The sequence below is a fragment of the Hippopotamus amphibius genome, chromosome 12 (genome assembly GCF_030028045.1).
Source record: "Hippopotamus amphibius kiboko isolate mHipAmp2 chromosome 12, mHipAmp2.hap2, whole genome shotgun sequence".
NCBI classification, from domain to species: Eukaryota; Metazoa; Chordata; class Mammalia; order Artiodactyla; family Hippopotamidae; genus Hippopotamus; species Hippopotamus amphibius.
The window spans coordinates 3,263,757-3,276,714 of NC_080197.1; the positions used below are offsets into that span (position 1 = coordinate 3,263,757).

A 12,958-nucleotide genomic window follows, 5' to 3' on the forward strand; every position below is an offset into this window, starting at 1 on the left:
AGAATAAAGCCAATAAGAGTTAAACTGACTCAGTGAACTCGTTCATTATCACCCCCGAAGTTATTTTTTTAAACTGCTACTATTCGGCAGACTCAACAGAGGGCATCTCACCGTCAGAGCGAGTTTAGAAAGAGGAGCAGAAAGGCTTTTCAGAATGTTTACAGCAGCAACTGCTCACGGCTGCCATCTCCTAACCCGGGGACTTCCTCAAAAGACACGGGGCCCGTTTCTGGACATGTAAGTTAATGTGCAGTGTATTTCTATCACATGTTATGCTAATTTTATGGCGTGTCCATCTGCTTCCCTAACCACCTCTGGGGGTAATAAGAGGAGGAGGGACCCAAGGACGGTACAGCCAGGGACGCTCCTCAGATGCATCTAGTACTGATGTCATGCACGCTGCTCAGTATTCAGAAAGGAGCTGGAACAGAACTTCCCCCTCAGCAGGTTTCTGAACTGATCAGGGAGAAATAAGACAAACTCTGAAATAGAAGTGCACAAAAGGCAAATCAAAACCATACCAGAAAAATCCACACAATATTTTTTCTAGTGTTTAATTGATCTCCAGGAAGGAAAAAGTCCAGATGTGCGAAAACCTACGTGTATTGTTTTATTATATACAAAACCAAGCATAGTCATTACACAGCAAATAACAAACATGCTGAGTATTTTCAGGCCATACTGAGTGGTGCTCTGTACCGGTTCATGAATAAATAAGAAATACTGCCTCTCTATTACCTGGAAATACAGTACCACCAAGAGTTTTATATGTTTATTTTACTACTCACATAAATGAGCATAAAGGAAAGCAGAAATCGGTGATACTTAAACACGCAAGGCAGACGTTCTTCCTTCTGGAAACTAAACAAATGGGCCTGAGCTACTACTAATCAATGATATCCTCTCCCCCTATCTTTTCTGTCCTAGGCTACCAATCCCACCCTATTCCAGTTAAGCTACAAATCTTCAGCCAGTTTGGTCATTAAAGATTTGTGAAATGGTCCCAACCTCAACAATTGCAGCTAATACTGATATATTTTTGTAATTCATTTTTGTATGTTTCTACGACTTTTTCTGAGTCTAATCCTGAAGCAGGTCTTCTTACATTCTCTAAACTTTAGGGTTTTTTTTTTTTTTTTGCTACCATTTATTTTATTTTATTGGATTATTTTAATTGGTTTAAATGCAAGTGTATGTAAACAACTCCACAAAGATGAGAGGCACTTCTTAGAAACACGACTCATGTCACGAGACTCAATGGCTTCGATTTGATGAACTGTATAGCTCGCAACAACTCTCCCATGCTGTCTGCTTGAATGGCAAGATTCGTATCTGCAGCATTTAGTGCACTAAGATGCGCACATCAGAAATCATAAAATTGTGCTTATGTTCTGTAATGAACCTATACTCGGTAGGAGCTCTGATCCAATCACAATAGTGTTGGTTAAAACAAACTACCAACCGGAGGTAAAAAAGTAAACAAGCAAAGCCACTTTTTCAGGCTTTTAAAGCTGTCTTAACATATGACATTGTAACTATCCCCCCGGAATTAAGCAACCAACTTCAAGTCAAAGAACAAGGAGCAAATGTAACATCCCAGGCCTTACTGCCACATTCCTTAATCAGCTCACACACACAGGAGGCGGGGAGATGTAAACCACGTCACCCTCACCCTCCAGATCTCGGAGGGCACCTGCACAGGTATATTCCTGGGAGAAGCAGCAGCTTGACATAAACCCTGTAGGATTAACATCAGGAGTATATATGTGTATGTAATGTGCTTACAGAGACGTATCGGCCCCGAAACGTCATAAAGAGCTGCATAAAAATCTAGCAGAGCAAGACTCATGAGTGGGGTGCCAGCCGTGTACACAGGACTCACCCACCTGTCCTCACAGGAGCAGGGCCGTCGAGGGACATGGGGGGCCACTCAGGCACCACAGAAAGGAAAAGTCAGAATAGCACTGTGTCTTCAAAATACTATACTTACACTGAGTACACAAGTTATAGTGTAATTGTGAACCATGGAAGTAATGCCTGCCAGAAGTCCATCTTTTGTTCATGTATAAAAAGGCATAAGATACTACTGTAAGCAGTGCTTTCTCCGACAGGGTGGTGTGAGAGAGAGAATATAAGAGGGAATCTACAAATAAAGTCCTAGAAGAAAAAGACTGCCATAAAAATTGTTGTTGTTTAGTACAATTAGAATCAGATTTTAAAATGGCATCTTAACATTCCACTTTGGCCTATTATTTTAATTATTTATAAATGCATCTTGTCTTTATGTTAACTTAGTGCCTTGGCTGACACTGAGTTGCTGGGTGAAAAGTCTGTGAGTTAGTAAATATTTTCAAATGAAAAGTACTAAGTTTTTCATTTGCCCCAAAGGTGAAAAAACAGAAACATATATGTAAAAAGAAAAAACAAAAAAACAAACCAAACAGAATAATCGTTTGAAGGGATAAAATCATCTATAGTCATTAAAACATACTGTATATGAAGAAGTAGTCAGCCAAAGGTTTTAAAGATATTCACAACAATATCAAGAGAAATCTCACAGCACAACCACAGGGACAAGTAGATGTGACTTAACAGCAGTTAAACAAGAAGCATTTAGGGGAGTCAGGCAGCCACAGGGCCAGGTGAGGATGTTAAGACATTTGGTAACATTATTCATGGTGCACCCCTGCCCCCCTGCTCCCAGCAGGATTATAAAGTCCTGTTCTTGCAAATGAAGACAGATCATCGTTTTGACTACAGACAGCAGAATCCAGGTCCCAAATCAGGAAGGCACTAACTGTCCCACTCAAAGTGGTTCTGCATGTGTCTATCCGATGACAGGCCCTGAACTGGCAAACTCTGAAAGGCGGTTTTCCCGTGGCACCTCTTCAGAGAAGCGCACATGCCAGGAATTCTAGGTGCCAACCATTTCATTCTGCCTCCCACCACACACTAACAACCGTGCTCAGACCTGCTGATGAAGTCTGCACCCTATTTTAACTTCAGTTTAGAGAATACAAAAATGGACTTCGCCACCACCTCTAAATTTGAAAGGCCTTTAAAAAGTGTATGAAAGCACTAGATTCCATTGTCTCAAAAGAGCAGGCAGCTTAGTGATAAATGACTTTGCTAAAATAGATGCTCCGCAACTTGAGGAAGAGCCGAAGCTTCCCCTAGGGATGAGATGCCCAGAACTTCTGCTTGAGTAGTTTAGGATGAGGACGAACAGAGTCCTGTTTCAAACACGCAGGATTCTATACCGTTGGAAGCAGTACGCACTAATTCACACAGGCTGAATGGGGCCTGGCTGATGTTTCCGAAGTTTAGTTCACCCTTCCCTTGGAGAGCTGTTGTCTTACTTCTTTATATTGCACAGACCTTGGTTAACTTTTATCTAAAGGGCTCTCATTTGCCTAAGACTGTCAACACAAAATAGGATTACTGAAGGACACCCTTCTTTAAAAAGAACCCTAGTGTGGCTGGGGCGGGGGGCACGGCTCGTAGACTAAAGAACCTGTCAACCTCCTCCATGTCAGTAATCCCAAAGTCTCTTACAATTCACAGTATTGTAACTTTCGGAAGAGCTCTAACAATGAGGCACCTGCAGTCCTTGCAAATCATCATCTCAGTTATTATTTGAATTTGCACGTGTTTTGTTTTACTCCGTTTGTTTTGAGCTTTTTCTCGCTGGATATAGTGGCGCGAGCACAGTTATTTGCATTTCCCTTCTTCTTAAGACTTGCATGTGCTGGTGCCCTGGAGGCCTTGCAGGCATCCGCGGAGTCCAGGATCCCGGCCAGCGGCCTGGGAAAGCACAGGTTCCCGTTGCTCTCCACCTTTGGGCCGCCACTGTCCCCGCGGGACAGATCCCAGCGCTGCAGCCTGGAGCTCTTGTTGGCCTTCTTCTTCTTCTCCTCTGTGCGCACGTCCAGGGTTTGCTTCTGAGAACATAACCTGCTGCTACCCAGCACGTCGAGGGGTCTGGGTGAGGCCTCCCACGTGGAACAGGACACATGGGCTTCTCCGCGGTGCACGTCCTTCTTCCGCGAAGGGCCTGACTTCAGAGGCCCTTCCTGCTGGGGCCTGGCCAGGGCACTGGCAAGCTGCTGGCTTCTTCCCGGGCTCTTCAGAGCCCCCGTGGCCCCGGGGGCCATGGGGGGCCTCGCCTTGGCCCCCTTGGCTCTCTCGCACTGGACGGTCTGCATCTGCAGCCACTCAAGCTGGACAAGCCTGTCCACGTACCTCCCCAGGAGGCCCCCGGCTCTGGGCATGGCCTCCGGCCTGTGCTCAGAGTGCAGGAGCACAGCCATGTCCCGCAGGTCCCAGGAGTCGCATGGGGGTGGGAGGAAGTTGGGGTAACGGTATTCGGGCTTGGCGGGGCCCTGCCCTGGGTGCAGGTCAAAGTGAACTGGATCAATCTCTTCGGCTCGAAGGTGAAGCTCTGGAGGCGTGACGGGAGAAGGGGGAACGGGGATTCTTTCTGAATCAGAGAGATCGCTGGCACTGTCCTCCTCAGCGGCTTCTTTGAAAATTTTCATCGACTGAAAGTCCAGAAACAACTTGTTCCCTGAGGTCCCCCGACACCTGGAGCCCGGGGGACTCCTTTCGGGGTTTCCTTCCGGGGAAATACTTTCCTTCAGTTTATCCTCAGGAGGTTGGGAGGCACCTCCTCCGAGACTGCTTTTCATCTGGGAAGAAACATGGGGGACTTGGGATTTACTCTGCCTTCTTCTTGAAGAATTCTTTGGACGCTGTACTTTATTCCAAGATGGGCCTGCATTCATATTGCTGCGAGAAATAAAACTGCAATTCTTAGTCCACGTGACAGAAACTGGCTAGCCAACGATTAAACAAATGAACCAAAAGAATCCTCTAGCTGTACATCTCAGCCATCACGGGGCATTAGAGAACGTGAGGCCTCTGAACTCACAGAACAAGTTACAGGACAATTTTCCACTTGACACGCTATTCAGGAAACGTATAATGTAGGGGCCAGAAGTAAATGCACGGATTCTATTTTACATCAAATACTAGCTTTTAAGAACAACACGAACATTTCATAAAGTGCTCATATTATCATTTTAAACCCATCGTGTGTACTCTGAGAAACTGTGGAAGAGCTCTCTCACAGAGTGCTCAGTCTGGTCTGTTAATGATGAACGGTGTCTAGTAACACGGGCGAGTAAAATCCACAGCTCTCTTTTATGTACCTATTTTAGACTAAATGTAAACAGGGTGTAAAATGCAAGTTTTACAGAACTGAATCACTGATGGGTGATAATTCTGAGCTGACAAAAGTATAGCATGTACAAACTACACCTTAAACTAAAAGCTTATCAAAGTGTTTTGAAACAGAAAACATACTCAGGAAAACTGTTTAGAGGGTCAGGAATAAAATCATACCTTTTAACACAATGTGAATTAAAAAAATAAGTTCAACGCTATCCGTTGAAGGGCGGGGAAGTGGATCTCGTGAACACCGTGTGCATTACTAGCGTGGCAACTGATTCTTCCTCTAATTTATTCTCAGGCAGGATCTCATATCAGAGGTGAAAATATTTTCTTTTCAACTTATTTACCAAGAACATAGCGTTTTACCAAGATCAATAATACTTCTCAGCAACATCCGTCTGGTGGGGTTGGAAAAAATGGGTGGTAAACATGCTTCGTGGAAACCTCAGAGGTTCATTTCTCTGATGGTTTTCACCACACTAAGCAACTGCTTGAAAATATGTCACTTCTTAATAAACGTGCAGGAGGTTAAATCATTGCCAGTGTGCTCAATAAATGTTGAAGAAATGGATGAAGAAATGGATAAAGGAATTGCCATTATTTACAACTCATAACCAGCATTGTTAACACTTGCATTTACCTCTAGCTGTGTACATCATGTTATCAGTTTCCTTTTCACACAAAAAGAAATGAACAAAGATGCGTGATTAAGGGGCTTACCCCAAACTGTGGATTCTACTAACAGTGCAAGAATTGGGACCTCTGGAATATTTATCAAGTAGTAATGTGTAAGATCATTTCTGCCAGACAAGAAATATGTGTCTATTTTTTATCTACAGACATATTTTTCCCCAACCACACATATCAATCTGGAGAACTGAGGAAACGGGCCCTTTGCAAGATAAAGCAATTACATGAAAAACTATTCACCTGCTTTTCTGGTAAGAGTCATTCACCCTACTCCCTTTCTTAAAAAAGCCACACCGCTGACCATCATCTAGGGGTTGGTGGACTGTCTAAAAAACAGACACATAGTTAATAAATACCCTGAACACACACACACAAGAAACAAACAGGGAAAAATACAACAAATCTAAATAACATTTTACTTCAAAGTGTACATCACCTTTTCTGTAGTGCTCGAAATATTCTTGCTCAATCTGCTGGAAGATGATGACAGCAGCGGAAGTGACTTCTTTATTCCTCTTATATTTGGAAAGGACTCCTCACCACCGGAACTGGAAGCAACACAACAGTGTCCGCAAGTACTGACTGCAAACCGTCCTGTCCTCAGTGTTGTGTTGGTTTTCACTTGTTTGTTCTTAAATATTCACATTGTATAGAAAAACTGGTGGGGGATATTGCCTTCTCTTTACGGTTTAATCTTTTTTGCTTGTTTGTTTTTCACAGTGGATATCAGGTACAAGATCACACTACTATAAACGGATTCCCTTCCCCGCCCGCCCCCCGCCCCCCACCCCAATCTCCTTGGAAATAACATGAGAGGAAATTTGTGGGGCTGATTAAGGTCGGGTGTTACTCCAAAGTTCCGGTGTCCAATCATTTACTTATTCATTTGTTCCTTCAACCGATACTTACAGGAGCGCCTAGAAAGCGGCAGGATTTTACACACGTCCCGCTGTCCTGGAGCTTAAACTCTACTGGGGAGGCTCCCTTTCAAGTCTCCTGCCTTCACTATCACATCAATCCATGAAAGCGTTATCAGTGTCCTGATACACATGGTACAGTGTTATCTCTTTGTGACATTTTGATGATTCGTACCACCCAAGGCTGCTTTTCCTCTCCTGTTTTGAGTGGCCTACTAAAAGTGCCCCATTTGAACATGAATACCTGTTTCTTCCATAATATCCCCTACCTCTGAGAAATGTAGGAGGCAGGATTATAGATTTTTATTTCCTTCCTAAAACTTTGCTGTGTTATTTTTCAAAAGAAGCATGTATGCCATTTTGGTCAGGGTACACATGGGAGTAAGTCACATGTGGGCCCTCACAATGAAAGAATTATACCATAATCAACGGCTTGATTCGTTTCAGATGTAGAAAACGTTCTTTACCAATCCTCCTTCATTTGCCTGGTTTTCCCGCTGCTTTGTGCCTCTGGACAGTAAGGAACCCTCTACAACGCTGTCTAGAAAGTGCACCCCCATCTTCTCCACTTCATTTCACCTGGCAAGCTTTACACCCTAGGCTGTGCCGTTTTCTGCACAAAGTTAGAGAAAAGATGACAGCCTGTAGGGTCGCTAAGGATGCAGAAAACAAGCTCTGGTTTCCCTGATGGTTCCGGCTCCCATCAGAAAAAAGCTAAAAAATGCGTCCCAAGCGCCAGAGGCTGCTTCAGGGCAGCCTCATAATTCATCACAGGGTATTAACTCTTGTTCCCACATCTTCCTCTGGCCCGGCGCCAAGAGAGAGTAGCAGCACCGCCCGCCCCCCCAGGGATGGGGCCGGCGGTCCCGGTACCCCGGGCGGCAAAGCATTGTGGGTGACGTGGGGACAGGATGCTTCTCCTCTACGCAGCGAGGCTCCCTCGGTCTGGCCTCGGGTCCAGGTTGCAGTGCAAACGTCCAAAGAGCTGCTAGCCTCGAGGCTTAAAATTAGCCCGGGGACGAGCTCCTGGAGAGGCCGGGACTTGCAGCCCTCCCCCGCCGCCCTTAACCCAGAAATCGGAGGCCCCACAGCATGCACGTTCCCGGTCCTCCGTTTGTGCAGACGCGGATCTGTGCTCGCTGGGCGCGCGGGCCAGGCAGACGCGGACACAAATTGATCAGACCTGTTTCGCGATCGCCGAGGACAAGTGACGCGGCCGCCGGCCCTCCTTCCAGGCCGGGGCGGGAGGCCGGACTGCGGCGCGCGGCGGCGGGCGCGGCGGCGGCGCGGGGGCGGCGGGAGTCCGCGCGCGGGCAGCGTCACGAGGGGCGGGGCGGAGGCTCGCCGGGAAGTTGCACCTCCAAGTTGCAGCCCTGTGAGTAACGCCGGGGCCCGGGGGTGGGAGGGGCCGCCGGGCGGACGCCGCCTCCCCCACGCCGGCACCCCGGAGGAAGCAGAAGGCCGGCGCCGCCCCGCGCTGCGCCGCGGCCCCGGAAAGCTTCCGCGGGAGCGAGCCCGCATCTCTTGAAACCAGCTCTTTTTCTGCTGCCCAAAGCGGAAAACCCGGGCGAGGACTCGAGGGGTGAGGTGGCGGTCGAGGGGAGGGCGCGGCGCGCTCGCTGGATCCCCTGCGGGCGGCGGTTCCGGCGGACCCTCCCCAGGGGCTGCTGAGCACGGCCGGGGACCCCGAGGGAGCGGACGCGGGGTCGGGAGGCCGCCGCTCGGTTCCACCTCCCCATCGCCCGACGGCCGGCCGGGCCATGTCCAGGGGCCCGGGCTCGGCGGTCCTCCCCGCCGCCTCCGGGTTGCGGAAGCCCGCCCCGCGGAGCCTCAGCTGCCTCTCGGACCTGGACGGCTGCGCGGCCCGGGAGTCGCGGCCCTGCAGGCCCCCCGGGAGCCCGGGCAGCGCCCCGCCGCCGCCACCCGCGCCGTCCGGCTGCGACCCCCGTCTGCGGCCCATCATCCTGCGCCGGGCGCGCTCGCTGCCCAGCTCGCCCGAGCGCCGCCAGCAGGGCGGGGGCGCGCCGGGCGCTGCATGCCGGCCGGGCTGCAGCCGGCAGCACCGCGTGCGCTTCGCCGACGCGCTGGGCCTGGAGCTGACGCAGGTCAAGGTGTTCAACGCGGGCGACGACCCGTCCGTGCCGCTGCACGTGCTGTCGCGGCTCGCCATCAACTCGGACCTGTGCTGCAGCAGCCAGGACCTGGAGTTCACCCTGCAGTGCCTGGTGCCCGACTTCCCGCCGCCCGTCGAGGCTCCTGACTTCGGGGAGCGCCTGCGGCGGCAGCTCGTGTGTCTGGAGCGCGTCACCTGCTCGGACCTGGGCATCAGCGGTACGGTGCGTGTGCGCAACCTGGCCTTCGAGAAGCAGGTGGCGGTGCGCTACACCTTCTCGGACTGGCGTACTGCGCACGAGGTGGCGGCTCGGTGGCGCGGGCCGGCGGGCGCCGAGGGCACCGAGGACGTCTTCGCCTTCGGCTTCCCGGTGCCGCCTTTCCTGCTGGCGCTCGGCTCCCGCGTGCACTTCGCGCTGCGCTACCGCGTGACCGGTGCCGAGCACTGGGACAACAACGATGGCCGCGACTACAGCCTCACGTGCCGCAACCACGCGCTGCACATGCCGCGCGGGGAGTGCGAGGAGAGCTGGATCCACTTCATCTGAGCCTCCGCGCGCAGGCCGCACCCGCCGGCACGTCCTGGCTGAGCTCTCGCATCTGGGCGGTCGCCCGTCCTCACCTCCCATCCCCTAACCAAAGTCGTCTGACCTCGCTTCCCGCTGCAAGGTGTGCTGGCAGTGGTCATCCTGTCTTCTACTTGAAACATCTGTGTCACTTGGTCTAAAGAGTAGCCTCAGGTGCCAGAAGGCCGAGCTGTGTCACATGCTGGGGTGGGTAGATGCATGGGCGCATAGGCCCCCCTGAAGAAGGCACAGACAGGTGGTTTTGGAAAGGCCTGCATCCTCCCGCTGGGAAAGCCTGTGGCTTCTGCATGTGTCCTGATTTGGTCTCTGTGAATATAGCTGTTATTTATCACCATTATGATGCGGGGACCTTTTACCCTTAGTGGATGCCTTTTTGGGAACATTCTGGATTTAATAAGCTAAAAAGAAAAGAAAAGTCATTCTTGTTGTGTGTGTGCCCCCACTGTAAACAGAGTGTACAGTGTGACCCCCATCATGGTCCCATGAGGCATTCCTGCTCTGGGACGAGGAAAACCTGAGATTGCATTTGCTGGCCAGTGTCTGTAAGCTTCTCACAGCCGGGAAACTATTAATAGGCAAGAAATTTATGCCTCATCAGTCATCATACAACCATTCCTGAGAGTTCAGGCTGCCCTGGTTAGGCTATGTGTCTCCTCCATCAGCAACTGCGAAGGAGGAAAGCGCTTAAAACTTTTAACTAGCAGAAGAGCCCTTTCTGCAGTCTCTCTTAGCACTTCATGTATTTTTCTTGTACACACTTGATAATTATGTATCTGCACTTTATCAGGCCATTCTGTTTAGGTTTGAACTACCTAAATATTTAAAGAAATTCTGCCTTACTTCAATTTTCTGGCAAAAGTATGAAATTTCGGGCAACGATGCCCTTGGTGATTACCTTTTTGATGATTAAGGTGACTCGCTTTATGTCTTCTTAAGCATCAGAGGTTCCGACAGTCATCTTTCAGAAGTCACATTACCAAATGGAATTAGCAGGTATTTTCAGCAACAGCCAGACTGGAGGAGAAACAATACACAAATATTTATACTTTTTAATTGTTTTAAGTTGTATTTATATCTGCCTGGCTTTATCAGCTACTTGTCAACTTTATTCTTTGTGCCTTCAGATAAAAAAGTTTATATATAATCTTGTCTGGACTTGTTTCCCAATTTTAAAATGTTAAATTGTCTTTTTTTTCTTTAAATCTCCAACCAAGAAGTCAAGGTCATTGTCCCTGCAGAGTGCCACAACAACTTAAAACTCTCAGTGAGGGGCTGATGATTTCTTTTGGTGCTGAGTGGCGGTCTGACAGGAGGTGCTAGCACTGAGGTGTGAAAACCCAAGCTAAGATGGACATGGTCTCCAACTTTGGAAGCTGGTTTCTGAGACAGCTGAAACCAGTGTGATCAATTTTGTGATAGCTGTCACCAATGAATTAACTCTAAATTTTTGAACATTTGTTGCCGTTTGTCAAATAAGTATGTAAAGGATGTGTTTTGCCTTTTAACCAATTTCTTCTTTATAATTGCAACTTCAGTGCTTTTAAAATTCCAGCAACAGGGTTGGTGTTCTTTGGTACCTTCTGATCTAAGAATATAGAACTTTGATTTAAAATATTGTGATTAAATCGAACAACCGTTGGCTATTAGCACTGTGTACTCCATTGACATGCAAGAGGGAGAGAAGCCTGGTTGCATTTCCTGCTATTTGACAAACTGTCCAGTTAGGTCAGCAAGGCTGTGAGGGCCTCGGCTGCTGTGCCCTGGGTCCCGGCCCAGTGTGCAAGGCAGTTGTCCAGAGCATTCAGGTATGAGCTGGAGCTGGCAATTGTACTGCTATGTAAAGGCATGTAGAGAATCTCATGATCCATGTGAAGGTCACTTGCTGAAAAGGTTCTGGTCACAGAATATGAAGTAAATGTTATATCTTCAGTATTAAGAGAACCTCCACATGCCTTTGAAAAAAAGATCAGTGTTTAAAAATTTTAAAGTTTAAATTACCTGTCTAGTTAATAAAAAACCCTTGGGACAGCATAAGGAGATTTTCAGGCCCGAAAACAGTTACGTGGCCTAGATGTTCAAATTTTGCTGTGGATCGTGCAATTGTGGGGTTGTCTCTCTAAACGTATTTTAATACCTGCCATTTAAGATGACTTCACCTAAGCCTAAATATTAAAGTATATGTGCACAAGTTGTTGAAGTGTGTTTTTCTTGTGGTCTAATTACTGTGAAACAAGGCTTTAGAAATGTGTTGTCATTTCACACGTAAGTCTTATCCTTCCTAAAATGCTGTCACATTTAGTATCTTGCCAGAATAAATAAGTGCATTGTATGATGACACCTCAGCTTCAGTAGCATAGTTGTGCATGTGTCTGAGGAACTGAAATACACCCTTTTATGCCAGGTCAGTATTACATATGAAGAAAGCTCTAGGGGGACTTGGGGGATGAGATAGTTATTGTACTTCTCTCAGTGCTTATTGAAGCTGGCGTATGGAATAACTGGTATGTAGCTGCCTCCCCCCTACCCCAGATTGTGACCCTCACTGAATTACAAAGCTTTGAACACAGGGAAAGAAAACTAACACTTTGTGTCCTCTCTTATTTGTTTGCTTACAATGCTAGGTGCTGTATGTATTTTATTTCATTTAATTCTGAAAACTGCACCACCTGGTAGATGAGTTCCCCATTTTCTCGGCTGAAAAGAAGGAAGCTCAGAGAGGTTTAAGTAATTCACCTAGAGACCCACAGCTGGTAAGTAGCAAAGTTAGCGTTCAAACCCACGCCAAAGCCTGCCCTCTCTCTGCCATGTGATAAGATGCTCCCAGTAAGGGCTTGTTAAATTTAATTGAAAGCCCATTTGGATTATGATTGATAGGTTTTAAGATTATTGTTTTAGATGGAAAACCTTATTTGAAAACAATTCAAATAAGATTAAATAAAATGAATTATTTTTTCTTCCATGTGGTAGTTTACTGATGTTTACAAAACAATCCTTGGGCTTTCTGAACACATGCAACAATAAAAAGGGCCCTAACGTTTTTCTTTACTAAAGAGTGGCAAGGTGAGAAATCACTACTTTTTATTTTTGACGTGCTCGTCTGCTGTAATCATTTCAGAATTGCTTGAATAGTTAAACCACAAGCATCCATTGCTTTTATCATTTAAACTGATACTTTAAGTTGAAACACTCTAAAAATCCTGGGAATACACTGTTGATGATTCCGCTCAGTGCGAAGCCTAGATGGCCTCAGCGCTCCGCCTCCAGGGGTCTTGGGTTCTGTCTAACGAGAGCAGCAGTGACTCTGGGCACCTGCTTCTAGGAAACCCTGGCAGGGGCGGGACAAGGCAGGGCCGGACAGGTAAGGTCGGGGCGGGGGCAGTGTGGGGCGGGCGTGGCCGGGAGGGCGGGGCGGGGAGCAGC

The 12,958-nt window shown here is 47.9% G+C and overlaps 2 protein-coding genes across 3 annotated transcripts; one reads left to right on the top strand and one right to left on the bottom strand.

Annotated features, from left to right (window-relative positions):
- Nucleotides 1–1,123: 1,123 nt before the first annotated feature.
- FAM217B (family with sequence similarity 217 member B) lies at nucleotides 1,124–8,109 on the bottom strand. Of its 2 annotated transcripts, XM_057703616.1 has the most exons (4): nucleotides 8,023–8,109; nucleotides 6,359–6,470; nucleotides 6,163–6,248; nucleotides 1,124–4,788 (listed from the first exon to the last, which is right to left on the bottom strand). In XM_057703616.1, the coding sequence occupies exon 4, from the start codon at nucleotides 4,782–4,784 to the stop codon at nucleotides 3,633–3,635; it is 1,152 nt and encodes a 383-aa protein (XP_057559599.1). In that variant the 5' UTR covers nucleotides 4,785–4,788; nucleotides 6,163–6,248; nucleotides 6,359–6,470; nucleotides 8,023–8,109; the 3' UTR covers nucleotides 1,124–3,632. The 2 variants fall into 2 exon arrangements, with proteins under 2 accessions (XP_057559599.1, XP_057559600.1); XM_057703617.1 differs by lacking the exons at nucleotides 6,163–6,248; nucleotides 8,023–8,109 and having other exon boundaries at nucleotides 6,359–6,679.
- Nucleotides 8,110–8,268: 159 nt separating this feature from the next.
- Nucleotides 8,269–11,720, top strand: PPP1R3D (protein phosphatase 1 regulatory subunit 3D). Its single transcript, XM_057703972.1, has 2 exons — nucleotides 8,269–9,620; nucleotides 10,753–11,720. The coding sequence occupies exon 1, from the start codon at nucleotides 8,600–8,602 to the stop codon at nucleotides 9,497–9,499; it is 900 nt and encodes a 299-aa protein (XP_057559955.1). The 5' UTR covers nucleotides 8,269–8,599; the 3' UTR covers nucleotides 9,500–9,620; nucleotides 10,753–11,720.
- Nucleotides 11,721–12,958: the final 1,238 nt, after the last annotated feature.

Coding starts and splice junctions, on each gene's coding strand:
- FAM217B (XM_057703616.1), bottom strand. CDS start 4,784: ATGAATGCAGGCCCATCTTGGAATAAAGTACAGCGTCCAAAGAATTCT.
- PPP1R3D (XM_057703972.1), top strand. CDS start 8,600: ATGTCCAGGGGCCCGGGCTCGGCGGTCCTCCCCGCCGCCTCCGGGTTG.